The sequence below is a fragment of the Dama dama genome, chromosome 23, assembly GCF_033118175.1.
Source record: "Dama dama isolate Ldn47 chromosome 23, ASM3311817v1, whole genome shotgun sequence".
Taxonomy (NCBI): domain Eukaryota; kingdom Metazoa; phylum Chordata; class Mammalia; order Artiodactyla; family Cervidae; genus Dama; species Dama dama.
Window position 1 is genome coordinate 56874845 of NC_083703.1, and position 15236 is coordinate 56890080.

The 15236-nt window shown below is 34.2% G+C and overlaps 1 protein-coding gene across 1 annotated transcript in view; it reads left to right on the forward strand.

The window, feature by feature from the left end:
* The window catches only part of SYCP2 (synaptonemal complex protein 2), a 71189-nt gene that overhangs the window by 34146 nt on the left and 21807 nt on the right, over positions 1 to 15236 (forward strand). The window contains exons 18-25 of the mRNA XM_061125802.1: positions 1328 to 1427; positions 2086 to 2243; positions 3971 to 4040; positions 4395 to 4452; positions 5596 to 5729; positions 5873 to 6306; positions 14148 to 14275; positions 15032 to 15068. Of these exons, the coding sequence (XP_060981785.1) occupies positions 1328 to 1427; positions 2086 to 2243; positions 3971 to 4040; positions 4395 to 4452; positions 5596 to 5729; positions 5873 to 6306; positions 14148 to 14275; positions 15032 to 15068 (1119 nt within the window). The remainder of the gene's footprint in view (positions 1 to 1327; positions 1428 to 2085; positions 2244 to 3970; positions 4041 to 4394; positions 4453 to 5595; positions 5730 to 5872; positions 6307 to 14147; positions 14276 to 15031; positions 15069 to 15236) is intronic.

The following is a 15236-nucleotide window of genomic DNA, read 5'->3' on the forward strand; positions in this document are numbered from 1 at the left end:
TACCTAAACTTGTAAATCTTTGTTCATTTTTACTTTCTTGATGGAGCTTTTACTGATTAATTGTTTTTACTAATCTCTCATCTTGCCTATAACTCTCATAGGCTCCTCCATACATTATGTTACTACTTATCCCTTTTATCTGTGTCCTTCATTAAATTAAAAATATCATTTTGTCAACTATAGTTCCATCAGGTGATTAGACTATAAAGCCTTTTTTGGGGGTCTTTTATCTGAACCATAACTTGAGTACTTATAAAAATGCAGGTTCTTAGACTCTCCATCTTAAAACTGTTGAATCATAACACAAAGTCTGTAAAAGATCTTAAGCACACTAAAGTTTGAAAAACATTGCACTGTTGTTAAATACCCACTATGTTTTCAATAAGGATTAGCCTTATTGAAATATATAAATATATAAAATTTTATATATAAATATACTTTATATACCTTATATAAATATACTTATTTATATAAATAAGTAACTTTTGGGATCCCATTCATTATATATAACAGTAGGAACTGTATATTAAGACAAATCTGCTGGTTCAGTAGCTTATTTTCTGGTTAATCTTAAAATTCACTTTTCTCCTATCCTTCCTCACCTTTCCTCCATGCCCCATATACATACCTACCCAAAATTCCATCAGTAATTTTTCCTGTGCCTTTTTAAAAATAATTATCTTCTGCCTCTTTACGGTTTGTCATCAGTACTCCTTTGTATGACATCCTCTGGAATGCCAATCCCTTGTAGTCCCACCTCTGCTTCTCTACTTCTGTTGTTTTATCAGTCATTATAGTCTAAAGTTAGAAAATACAAACCTTTTTGGAACACTAGCTTGTGTGCCCCTGAATCTCTGAATTCCTGTTGTTTTTTTTTTTTTACTCATGTATGTTTTAGCTGCTTTTTACTCTAAAGGCAGCTTAGTCTACACAGAATTTTGAAGAATGTTTAACATTATGAAGGCTTTCACAAACAAGTTTACATAAGTATGTGTTCCAAACATTGTCCTTATAAAATAGAATAGGAAACTGTGAGCCAGTGGTTAACTAGATAAACTGAGTATCAATAAAATATTTTTAGCAAACATAAAAAGTTACTGTATTTCTAAGTCTGGATATTCTTTAAAACAATATTCTTGTTTTGACTATTAATATTAGGATAAAATCCTTCAAATCAGACTAAAATACAGAAATATTTGAATATCATATTATTTATAAAATATATCTTTTGTGTGTAGTCAAGGTAAAATGTTATGAGTAAAATTGTAGGATATTTAATTTCAAGAGTGACTGTGTATTTACTGTGTTTTTTTCCTCATGGTTTAAGATAATTACTCCTAGCAAAAGAAAAATGTCTGAAGCATCAATGATTGTTCCTGGTACAGATAGATACACTGTGAGAAGTCCAATACTTTTAGTCAATACATGTAAGTTTTATAATCTTAAAAGATTTCTAACAAGTATTATTTAAAGTAGGCATTTTTAAAATTTAGGAATATTCTGGACCTAATTTACCTAGAGGATAATTTTGAGATAGAAAAATTGATAGAATATGAACCACAGATGTCTTCTGTGAAAAAGTTTAGAACCAGTTTCCTTTCTATGAAATGGGACTAAAGTGTCTAACCTCATCAAATTGTTTAAAGGATTAAATAATTATTTGTTAAACAAGAAGTATTGTGCAACATTTAGACAGTTCCTAGTACATACCAAGAGCTAAATAAAAGTTCAAAAATAATGCTATATACTAGTTGCTGTAAACACAGCATTATTTAATCTTTATGACAATTTAATAGTGACCTTCTGTTCCCAAAATCTGCTTGCCTACTGGGAAATTAATGTTTCACATACTTCTCAGACTTAACAAGTACAAAATAAATTCATCTTTCCACTCTCCCTGCCAGTTTCTCTCCATTTCTTACCTTGGTAAATGGAATCCATATTGAGTTAATCATCTAAATCAGAAACCTGGGACCCATCCTAGAAGATCCCCCTTTTTAACTTTCTTCAGCAAACAGTATCTCAGTGATAGCAACATACAGTTTTAAAATCCAACAAATATAATTCCTTTGTCCTCCATTTTAGCAACACCACGAAAAAGAAGAATTAAACCACCACTGCAAATGACAAGTTCTACAGAAAAACCTGGTGTTTCTAAAACATTGGAACAAGGAGTGGATTATGCTGTATCACTTAAATCTAGACCATCTGAAGAAATAGAGAGAGGAGATAATACAGACAAAGTAACTTTACTTTGAAAGCATTTTTAAATATTAAGTTTTTATCACATTATTGTAGACATACTATTGAACTAACTTCTTTTGCAAGCAGGGTCTTACTTTTCTTAAGCAGTGAGTGTCTTACTTTTTTTTAAAGTATTGCTTTAAAAATTTTTTTACATATCATTTTTTGTCCTTCAAAGTAAGGTCTTATAACTCACTGTGCTAACAATAAAATTTAGAAATACTCATTCAATTCTTGATTTATATGTTCAGTAAGAGAAATTAATTTGCCATCGTTCTTGTATTCTGTTATATGTGTTCTTGGATATACATACAGGTTGCAGTAAAAGCCTAATAGGCAGATGGGCTTCCCAGGTGGCATTAATGGTAAAGAATCTGCCTGCAATGCAGGAGACTGGGTTCAATCCCTGGGTTGGGAAGATCCCCTGGAGGAGGGCATGGTAACCCACTCTAGTATCCTTGCCTGGAGAATCTCAAGGACAGAGGAGCCTAGTGGGCTACAGTCCATGGGGTCACAAACAGTTGGACATGACTAAAGTGACTTAGCACAACACAGAGGGCAGACAACTCTCTCTAATCCCAGAGCTAGAGAGGAGGATAAAGATCAGGAGATGCTCTTTTAGGAGATGGAGAGTGAGTTGATTTTTGGAGTCAGTAAAAGTTATTAGTCAGATGGATATCGAGGAACATATTCTTTCCAGGTAGTTGAAGAAGTGGGACAGAACAGGGAATGGATAAGAGAAAGTTGTATCTTGGAGAAATAGGTAATCAAGAGATACAGATAAGTTTATAGATGAACACCTCAAAGTTTTTGTTTTCTTTAAAGTGTGAGGATGTTGAGCTTCTCTTGAGGCAGAGGACTCAGGGACACATGAAGATTTGGAATAAGCACTGAGGGATAATGGAGAGGACTAAGAATAAGTACAAGTGTTAGGCAGTGTTGAGGGCCCAGTTCAGATTAAAGGCTATAAATCTTACCATGGCATTAGTTCAGTAATAAGTATAATTTCCTCAAGTAAAGCTTAGCAGTCTTGGTGTTACAGTCGAAATTAAAAAAAAAACGATGGTGGATATAAAAAAAATGTAATGGTTATGTGGCGGAAAGATAAGGGTGGAACACACCTGTACACTTGTACACTTTCATACTGCTCTCCCAGTGTGGAGAACCACTGGCTAGATTAGAGAAGATAGCCAGGATGAGGCAGAATATCTTAGCTAGAGGGTATATTTTTCTGATAGTGATGGCATATTTTTATTTTGTCTGAACAAATATGTATATGTGACTGGAAAGAAAGAAGCTTGCTGTCATCAAGAAGTTACCTGTGCAGTGGCCAAAGCTTTGCAAGATCATTTGACACTTCAGTTCATGTGTATATTGAGAAAAGACAGAATAGATGCAGGCTATGAGATCAAGAGCAGTAGATGACATGGCATGGAGATTCCAGAAATTCTCAGAGAGAAAAATTACATTATTTTCCTAGCTATAGCTGAGATCAGAAAATTTGTAGGCTGTAATGCCTCCTTATCTGTAATAAAAGTTACTTTCTTGTGTTTTAGGATAAGGGAGTATTCTAGAATGGGCATAATTTTATGAAAGAAATAGAACTACTATCCAACTTTTAATCATAAGGCAAAATTTGAAAGTTTTAAACTTTAATACTATTTTAAAAGTCATTTTCATATAATGCCTTAATTCAAATTTATATTAAAATTTCTCCTGTTTATAGCCTATCAAAACTGCTAAAGTTGTAGAAAAGACAGAAAATAAGGACACTGAATTCCCAAACCAAAATTTTAGTAAGTACTTTTTGGTTCAATTTTCGCCATTCTTTCTTGTAATATACACACACATACACACACATATACACATATAGACACATACATATTTCTATACATTAACTTCACTGAGTTTCATTTATTTGAAAAAGATTTATAATGCATACATTCAGCTCTATGCAGAGAACTTAGAAATTATGAGTAAGTATAATACAGCCTTTGTTTCCAAGAAGTTTGGGTCTGGGAGTGGGAAGATGAGATCAATCAATCTCTCCATCCCAATATATGAACTTTGATCAAATTCTACACTAGCTTTCATTTAACCCTACCAACTGTATGAAGAAATGAGGATACCATAATTTTTGTTTTATTTAGGTGAACTCCAGGAAATTGTTCTTGATTCACAGGCAGCAGGAAGAATAGATAAACCTGTGTAAGTATGAGAATATCCATCTAGTCATTTAGCCTATAATAATGTTACTCTATCTAGATGAATGTAACAAATTTAAAACATCATGTAACAAATTTAAAGGACCATGGCATCTGGTCCTATCACTTCATGGGAAATAGATGGGTAAAATGTGGAAACTGTCAGATTTTGTTTTCTTGGGCTCCAAAATCAATGCAGATGGTGACTACAGCCATGAAATTAAAAGACGCTTGCTCCTTGAAAGAATAGCTATGACAGACCTAGACAGCAGTTTAAAAAGCAGAGACATCACTTTGCCCACAAAGGTCCATATAGTCAAAGCTGTGGTTTTTCCAGTAGTCACATGTGGATGTGAGAGTTGGACCATAAGGAAGGCTGTGCACCAAAGAGTTGATGTTTTCAAACTGTGGTGCTGGAGAAGACTCTAGGGAGTCCCTTGGACAGCAAGGAGACCAAATGAGTCAATCCTAAAGAAAATCAACCCTGAGTATTCTTTGGAAGGACTGATGCTGGGAAAGATTGAGGGGAAGAGGAGAATAGGGCAACAGAGGATGAGATGGTTGAATGGTATCACTAACTCAATGGACCTGAGTTTAAACAAGCTCAGGGAGATGATGAGGGACAGAGAAACCTGGCATGCTGCAGTCCATGGGGTTGCAAAGAGTCAGACATGACTTAGAAACTGATAAACAAATTTAAAGGAAGAGGGCTTTATGTTCTTAGAATGTAGAATTGGTTATAGAATTAATCATCTTTCAAGTATTATGACAGTACAGGGGTGAATAGCTTATATGTTTTTTCTGTATCAACTGATAAAACTTTTCAAATTGAGAAACTTGAATGAAAGCTTTAAAATAATAAGGCATGAATAAGAAGAAATTTAACCAAGTTTAAATACCCATGAAGATATATGTCAGATAACTGAGATGTATTTAGGTAGATCTCAAAATGGTAGCAATAATGGAATTTTTAGAATAATATTCTTTAATAAATTATATAGTAAGTTTTCATTTTCATTATGACTTATGAAAATTTTTTCATACTTTAACAAATTTCTGTCAATAAACATTGACTAAGAAAAAGTCAAGGTCTTGTACCAGAGTCATAGGCTAATGTTTTATAATGAGCAAATGAATTATTTTTCAGGTTACCTGGTATTTTAGACAATACCTGTGGAGATAAAATGCACTCCAAATGGGCATGTTGGACACCTGTAACAAATATTAAGCTGTGTAATAACCAAAGAGCAAGTACTTCATCAAGAGACACATTTAATCAAGGTGAAACCTACAATTTTTGCTGTATATTATTCAAGGAAATACTCATTTCTTGAGATGTCTTAACAAATATTTTGGTTTTAATAAATTTTATATATGATCAATTTATAAATTTAATAAGGATTAATTTCTCATTTTCCCACTAGATATTGTTATCAACCAAAAACTTAATAAACAAAAGTCATCCTCTTCAATATCTGATGATAATTCTGAGGAAACAGGAAAGGTACAGTATAGGAAGGAGATAATGCAACATAATAGAACAGATGAGGCAGAAGCAGATGACTGCACACGAAGCAGACAACAACCAGGTCACGCTACACATTTGGAGGATAAAAGTATTGAAGATACCAAGCAGAGTGATTGGTGTATTGAATCTGAAACTACTTTTAAATCAGTCCTCCTAAATAAGACAGTTGAAGAATCTGTGATCTATAAGAAGAAATATGTGTTGTCAAAAGATGTGAATACTGATACTTGTGATCAAAGCCCTTCTCAAAAAAATGCAAAGAGTCTTAGAAAATCAGGGAGAAGATTGACATCTGAGTTTAATTCCTGGGATTTGAAACAAAAAAACACGGTGAGTTTTCAGTGCGTTTTATTTCTGCATATCCATAATATGCCTCCTTAATAACATAAAGTGAAAGAAGCTTGATTAATAGCTACAAATTTAATGTTTGTAATTCCCCTCTGCTTTTCTTAATTGAACTATAGTTGATTTGTATTACATTAGCTTCAGGTGTGTAATATAATAATTCAGTATTTTTATAGCTTATATTCCTTCTAAAATTATTACAAAACAACAGCTGTGTTTCTCTATGCTGTGTGATTTACCCTTGTTGCACATCTATTTTATACTTAGTAGTTTGCATCTCTAAATCCCATACCCCTATCTTACTCCTCTCTTCTTCCTTCTCCCCGCTGGTAGCCAAGAAAGTAATACCCTGTTCCTTAATTCAAGCTTAGACTCTGAGAATGAGTGCTCCTGAACTCTTTTCTGACCTCTCCCCAGTCCCATAGTGATATAACTCATGTGCCCACTAGTGCATAGCAGGCATATAAATAGGTATAGCATGTATGAGCCCTGCAGTTCCTTGTCTCCTCTTGTTGGGTCTCCCCACTCTGTCCCCCAGATTCTTTTGAATATGGTATAGAACTGTCTATGGCTCTCTTATGTGCTTATCTTTCTTTTCAATAAATGGTGGTTTTGTGTGTTTTTTCCCCCCTGTTTTAATGTAGTAAAGTGTAGAGACTGTGTTCAACATTCATTTTCCTATATGGCCTCGTACAGCTTTGCACATAGTAGCATCTGAAACATTTCTTGGATTTTGCCTTTAAGTTTGACAAGGTCTTTCAAGAAAGGATGTAAATGGGGTGGAGAAAACATGTTGCTCATCCTCATTGGAGCCTCCTTTTCTTCAGATTCATTGTCTGTAGAACATCTCCAGAACAGTTTTAGCTAGTATAACCGTATTTTGAAACTGAAAGTTTCCTTTTTGTTGCAGTTACCATGAATCTTTTCTTTGGTCATTGCTACCAAGATGCAGATTAAAGAAAATTTTCTAATGAGAATACATTTCCACTGGCAATAATGCAATCCTTTTCTTCACTGTGCCTTAATAGATCCAGGATCTATAGGCATTCATTTATCTTCCAAAGTATTACTAATACCTGGGTAGCCAGATTTCCAGAGCCAATGTAAAATGTTTATATATTGGAGCATTTTAGTGTACAAGTGAAATATTTAATAGCTAATTTTGCAGTTTTATATAATTAGATATTATTTAATTTGTCTTGACCAGACTACTATTTATTTTTGTTTTCAATGTGAAAATCACCTTTTCTATCTATTTTAGCTGCTTTCCATTTTAACCAAATCCTTTCGGTTATTTTTTTCTTATCAGTATGCTGTTTTTCTTTCTAGTCTTAGATGCTATTTAGTTTCTTCAGACCCAGTGGAAGTAAGGTTTTTGTTGTCTGAGTGTTGATCTCTCCTTCAATTTTAAACTGTTTTCATTGGAATTTAGAATCACTCCACATAATTTTTCTGATCTAGTCATTTTTTCCTGGAAGCACCAAAACTTGATCATTATTTCTAAGCTGTGCTCTGATTTTTTAAAAAAATCAACTTCTTGTTTTCAGAAGTTCTTTTCACTCCTTCATAGTGCACCCTCTTTATTACTATGCTAGAGTTTCTGCCACTCTCCTCCAAGATAGTCATCTGTCTGATCCTGTCTTTCATTCACTGGATAAGCCCACAGAAATAGAACCTCTGTAAGTTCAGTAGTACAGATGTCCCACATTGACTCCAATTATGTCAGAGTTCTTAATACACTCTTTTAGGGGAGGTTTGTTTTTGCCACATTTTTATCAAGGTGAGTATACCCTGTCTTCATTCTGGTAATCTCAAGAAGAGATAGTAATAACTTATTATTTACTATATATAAAAACATATGAACTTAAAAAGTGATTAAAATAGTATATTTTATGTCATGCTGTGTTTGTTCAGTTCAGTCACTCAGTTATGTCCAACTCTTTGCAACCCCATGGATTGCAGCACGCCAGGTCTCCCTGCCCATCGCCAGCTCCCGGAGTTTACTCAAACTCATGTCCATTGAGTCGGTGATGCCATCCAACCATCTCATCCTCTGTCGTCCCCTTCTCCTCTGGCCTTAAATCTTTCCCAGCATCAGGGTCTTTATAAATGAGTCAGCTCTTTGCATCAGGTGGCCAAAGTATTGGAGCTTCAGCTTCAGCATCAGTCCTTCCAATGAACACCCAGGACTGATCTCCTTTAGGATGGACTGGTTGGATCTCTTTGCAGTCCAAGGGACTCTCATGAGTCTTCTCCAACACCACAGTTCAAAAGCATCAATTCTTCGGTGCTCAGCTTTCTTTATAGTCCAACTCTCACATCCATACATGACTACTGGAAAAACCATAGCTTTGACTAGGCAGACCTTTGTGGGCAAGGTAATGTCTCTGCTTTTTAATGAGCTATATAGGTTGGTCGTAACTGTTCTTCCAAGGAGCAAGCGTCTTTTAATTTCATGGCTGCAGTCACCATCTGCAGTGATGTTGGAGCCCAAAAAAATAAAGTCGGTCACTGTTTTCACTGTTTCCCCATCTATTTGCCATGAAGTGATGGGACCAGATGCCATGATCTTAGTTTTCTGAATGTTGAGTTTTAAGCCAACTTTTTCACTCTCCTCTTTCACTTTGAACAGGCTCTTTAGTTCTTCACTTTCTGCCATAAAAGTGGTGTCATCTGCATACCTGAGGTTATTTCTCCCAGAAATTTTGATTCTACCTTGTGCTTCATCTAACCCAGCGTTTCTCATGATGTACTCTGCATATAAGTTAAATAAGCAGGGTGACAGTATACAGCCTTGACATAATCCTTTCCTGATTTGGAACCAGTCTGTTGTTCCATGTCCAGTTCTAACTGTTGCTTCTTGACCTGCATACAGATTTCTCAGAAGGCAGGTGAGGTGGTCTGGTATTCCCATCTCTTGAAGAATTTTCCACAGTTTATTGTGATCCACAGTATCAAAGGCTTTGGCATAGTCAGTAAAGCAGAAGTAGATATTTTTCTGGAACTCTTTTGCTTTTTCGATGATCAAACAGATGTTGGCAATTTGATCTCTGGTTCCTCTGCCTTTTCTAAATCCAGCTTGAACATCTGGAAGTTCATGGTTCACATACTGTTAAAGCCTGGCTTGTAGAGTTTTGAGCATTACTTTGCTAGCGTGTGATATGAGTGCAATTGAGCAGTAGTTTGAGCATTCTTTGGCATTGCCTTTCTTTGGACTTGGATTGAAAACTGATCTTTTCCAGTCCTGTGGCCACTGCTGAGTTTTCCAAATTTGCTGGCATACTGAGTGCAGCACTTGAACGGCATCATCTTTTAGGATTTGAAATAGCTCAATTGGAATTCCATCACCTCCACTAGCTTTGTTCATAGTGATGCTTCCTAAGGCCCATTTGACTTCACATTCCAGGATGTCTGGCTCTAGGTGAGTGATCACACCTTTGTGATTATCTGGGTCGTGAAGATCTTTTTTGTACAGTTCTTCTGTGTATTTTTGCCATCTCTTCTTAATATCTTCTGCTTCTGTTGTGTCCATACCATTTCTGTCCTTTATTGAGCCCATCTTTGCATGAAATGTTCCTTTTGTAGAATCTCTGATTTTCTTGAAGAGATCTCTAGTCTTTCCCATTCTATTGTTTTCCTCTGTTTCTTTGCATTGGTCACCGAGGAAGGCTTTTATATCTCTCCTTGCTATTCTTTGGAACTCTGCATTCAAATGGGTATATCTTTCCTTTTCTCCTTTGCCTTTCACTTCTCTTCTTTTCATAGCTGTTTGTAAGGCCTACTCAGACAACCATTTTGCCTTTTTGCATTTCTTTTTCTTGGGGATGGTCTTGATCCCTGCCTCCTGTACAATGTCACGAACCTGTGTCCATAGTTCTTCAGGCACTCTGTCTGTTGCATCTAATCCCTTGAATCTGTTTGTCATTTCCACTGTATAGTCATAAGGGATTTGACTTCTAGGGTTTTCCCTACTTCCTTCAATTTAAGTCTGAATTTTGCAATAAGGACTTCATGATCTGAGCCACAGTCAGCTCCCAGTCTTGTTTTGGCTGACTATATAGAGCTTCTCCACCTTTGGCTGCAAAGAATATAATCAGTATGATTTTGGTATTGACCATCTGGTGATGTCCATGTGTAGAGTCTTCTCTTGTGTTGTTGGAAGAGGGTGTTTGCTATGACCAGTGCATCCTCTTGGCAAAATATTTTACCACAATTTAAAAAACCCATATGCCTGATTCCCAGAAAAAAAGTAAAACTGAAAGCAAGAGAACTCATGTCTTTTAAGAGTCTCCTTCAGACTTTCTTTTAACCAAGTTATCTAAAATTATGCAGATAATAATTCTTACTTTGTAGTTTTTACATTAAAAAATTAATATAATTTTTAGAGCAGTTTCAGGGATACAGCTATACAGAGAGTCCATATTACTCCATCACTCTACCCCAGTTTTTCCTATCAGTAACAGTGTTACAGATTTGTAGAAATGATGAGCCAATATTGATACATTACTAACTCAAGTATATAGTTTACCTTATAAGTCACTCTTTATATCTTCCATGTGTCTTGACAGATGTATAACAACAGATATTGACCCTCAGAGTATCATGCATAATAATAGTTTCATTGCCTAAAATTCCCATGGTCCATCCCTCCCCTGTTTCTTCTCTCCCCAATCAAACTTCAGACAAAAACTGATCTTTTTACTGTCTCCATAATTTTGCCTTTTCCAGAATACCATAGAGTTGGAATCATATAGTATGTAGTCTATATATTTATAGACTGAATCATATAGTATGAAGTCATATTGGGCTTCTTTCACTTAGCAATATGCATTGAATATTCCTCCCTGTGTTTTCATGGTTTGACAGCTTTTTTGTTGTTGTTAATGCTGAATCCTTTATATGGACATACCAAGATTTTGTTTATCTATTCATCTATTGAAGGACATCTTGGTTGTTTCCATGTTTTGACACTTAAGAATAATGCTTCTATAAACATTCATGTGCAGGTTTTGTGTGGACATAAACTTTCAACTCATTTGGGAAAATACCAAGAAGCATGATTGCTGGGTCATAGGGTAAGAGTATGTTTAGTTTTATAAGAAACTGCCTATCTTCCAAAAGTGGAAGAAGTGGCTCTACGGTTTTTGCATTTCAGCAGCAACGAGTTCCTGTTGATCTACATCCTTGCCACTGGGTATTGTCAGTGTTTTGGATTTTAGCCATTCTTATGGTGCTTGATGGTATTAGTTTTAATTTGCAATTCCCTAATGACAGGTGATGTTGAGCATGTTTTCGTATCTTTATTTACAATATTTATATCTTTGGTGAGTTGTCCTCTCAGAACTTTTGCCCAGTTATTAATTGGTTCCTAATTGTTGAGTTTTAATAGTTCTTTGTGTATTTAAGATACAAGTTCTTTATCAGATATATATTTTACAAATATTTGCTTCCAGTCTGTGGCCTGTCTTTTCATTCTCTAAACAGTGTCTTTTGCAGAGCAGAACTTTTTAATTTTAATGAAGTCCTACTTAACAGTTTTTTCTTTCATGGATTGTGCTTTTGGTTTAGCAAATAAAAAGGCATTGCAAAACCCAAGGTCACCTAGATTTTCTCCTGTGTTGTCTCCTAGGATTTTTATAGTTTGCACTTTACATTTAGGTCTATTATCCATTTTGAGTTAATTTTCATGACGGGTATAAGATCTGTGTCTAGTTTTGTTTTTGTTTTTTTTTTGTCATGGTGATGTTCCAGCACTATTTGTTGAAAAGGGCTAACTTTTCTCCATTGTCCTGCCTTTGTTCCTTTGTCAAAGGTCAGCTAGTTGTATTTATGTGGCCCTCTTTCTGGGCTCTCTGTTTTGTTCCATTATTGTCTTTCTCTATTCCTTCACCAGTACCACACTGTTTTGATTATTATATCTTTTCATTAAGTCTTAAAGTAGGGTCAGTCCTCAGACTTCTCTGTTAATATTCTGTTGGCCACTCAGGGTCTTTTGCTTCTCCATGTCAATTTTAGAATCGTTTTGTCAGTAACCACAAAATAACTTGCTAGAGCTTTGATTGAGATTACATTGAATTTATAGATCAAGCTGGAAAGAATCAACATCTTGACAACATGGAGCTGCTTATTCGTGAACATGGAATATCTCCATTTATTTATTTAAAATTTTTATTTTATTTTGGCATATGGTTGATTAATGATGTGTAGTTTCAGGTGTACAACAGAGTGATTCAGTTATATGTGTATCTGTTCTCTGTTGTTTTAGATAGTCTTTGATTTTTCCATCAGTCATGTTTGCCTTATATAGCTCTATTATATGCTTTGTTAGATTTACACTTAAATATCTCATTTTGGGGGACCTAATATAAGCAAAATGTAATTTCACATTCCGTTTGTTCATAGTGGTTTATAAGAAAGCAATTTTATATACAAACCTTGTATCTTTCAGTTGTGCTATATATATTTTTTAGCTTCAAGAATTTTTGTTGATTTTTGAGGTTTTCTACATAGACAGTGATATGTGATCTGTGATCTGATATGTGACAGTGATATGATCTGTGAACAAAGACAGGTTTATTTCTTTCTTCCCAGTATGTATGTAGTATATTTCCTTTTCTTGTCTTAGGGCATTTTGTAAGACTTCTAGAATGATGTTTAATAGGAGTGGTGACAGCAGTGATCTTTCCTTGTTTCTCTTATCAGTGGGAAAATATCTAGTTTCTCTTCTTTAAGTTGTAATGTTAGCCATAATTTTTTTTAGATGTTCTTTATCAAGTTGAGGACATTCCCCTCCACTCCTAGTTTACTGAAAATTGTTACTGTGAGTGGATATTGGATTTTGTCAAATACTTTTGCACATCTATTGATATGATCATATTATGTTTCTTGCTTATCATGGCTTATATTAGTTGATTTTCAAATGTTGTATCAACATCACATACCTGAAATTAAGTCCACTTGGTTGTGGTACATAATTATTTTTCTACATTGTTGGATTCAATTTGCTAAACTTTTTGTTGAGGCTTTTTGTACCTATGTTAATAAAAGACGCTAGCCTGTAGTTTTCCTTTCTTGTAAGTTCTTTGATTTTGCTACTAGGGTATATTGGTTTCATACAGTAAGCTAGGAAGTACTCCCTCTGCTTCTATCTTCTGAAAGTTGTGAAAAATTATGATTCTTCCTTAAATGTCCAATAAAACCCAAAAGTGAACCCATTGGCCTGTTGCTTTCTATTTTGGCAGGTATTAATTATTGATTCACTTTCTTTAATAGATTAGGCCTATTCAGGTAATTTATTTCTCTCTGTGTGAGTTTTGGTAAAACTTATCTTTCAAGGAATTGGCCAGTTTTGGTTATCAAATTCACGAACATAGAGTTGTTCATAATACTTTTTTATTAGCCTTGTGTTTTATTACCCATGTGATTGTCTCTCATTTCTGATATTAGTAAATTCTGTCTTTTTTCTCTTTTTTTCCCAATTTGCCAGAGGCTTATCAATTTTATTGATCATTTCAAAGAACCAACTTTTGGTTTCTTTCATTTTTTTACAACTTTCCCCCCATGGATAGAAACATTTTTTTAACTGCTACCAAGCACTCTGCACAGTTCTATATGTTAAAAGACTTTATCCTAGGTTGTTTTAGTGCCTAACAAAGCCCAAATTTATTAAATAATTTCTTTTTAAAAACAATACATTTCTGACCCCTTTTATTCCGCTTTGTAGTTATTTAATGAACCAGATTTTTCTTAAATTTTCTTTTCAGCCTTTTTTTTTTCCTTTGAAGGTTAACTGGTAGAGTTTTTAAGTAACTTATAAATTATTTCAGAGAGAAAAGTCAAAAGGGAAAGGATTTACTGATGCAGCAGAATCTTTGATAAACCAAATTAATAAGCGATATCAGCCAAAGGACAGCATACAGTCTGTAAGAAAATCAAAGGAGTCTTTGATTGACAGGTATGCTCTTAAACTTTAGAAATGAATATTTTCCTGACAGATACAACTAAATTATTTTACATAGTTTTAAGGTTAGTTTTAAACATACTTGCAGATAATGTAACTTTACATTTGAAAACACAGGTACTTATTTACTTTTATAAATAGTATCTATTTAAATTATATAGAAAGGGAACTAAAATTGGAAGTAGTCATTTAAGAATATAATATTGATGCAGCATACCATTTCAGAAATCTTTAGGATATAGACATTTTAGAAATTTTATTGAGTCTACGATGAGTAAAACTAAATATATTTAAATATATTGCTGAAGAAAATACCAAACTTAAATGAGCTAAAATGAGTTATTTTAATAGCAAATATGTATTCCTTGTTTGCAGTCTTTTTGAACGTTTTATTTTATTATAAAATATTTCTTTATAGTCTTCCAGGTGGTTGGTTCCTGTTTAAATTAATTTTGGCTTTATATGGCATGGAAAAAATTACTCTTATGGCAGAACCATTCATTTTAAATTGCCTGACACCTCCTGCTGCATGAGTGATTCAGCTTAGATTTAGATATTATTGTTGCTGTTAAGTATGGCTGAAGTTGCAAAGGTATAAGACTAGTACTGTCACATTTCAGTTATTTGTAGCATATTAAATATAGACTTAGTGACCCAAATATGTTTTACCTTATATAAAATGGTTTTTATGAAATACATTCTACTGACATTTTAATTGCCTTTTTAACTTTGACAAAACCTTTTTTATAGTGGTTTTTCAAACAAATTAGATCTACAGCTTGGTAAGGTAAGTTTCATTTATTTAACTACACCAAACGTATAGTCAAAGACGATGATAATTTGACTTTACAGTAAAATAGTAGTAAGATGGATGTAGATTTAATGTTTTCAGCATATTGAAAAACAGATTAAACAACTGACAATCCATTTTGAGTTTATTTTTGTGTATGGTGTT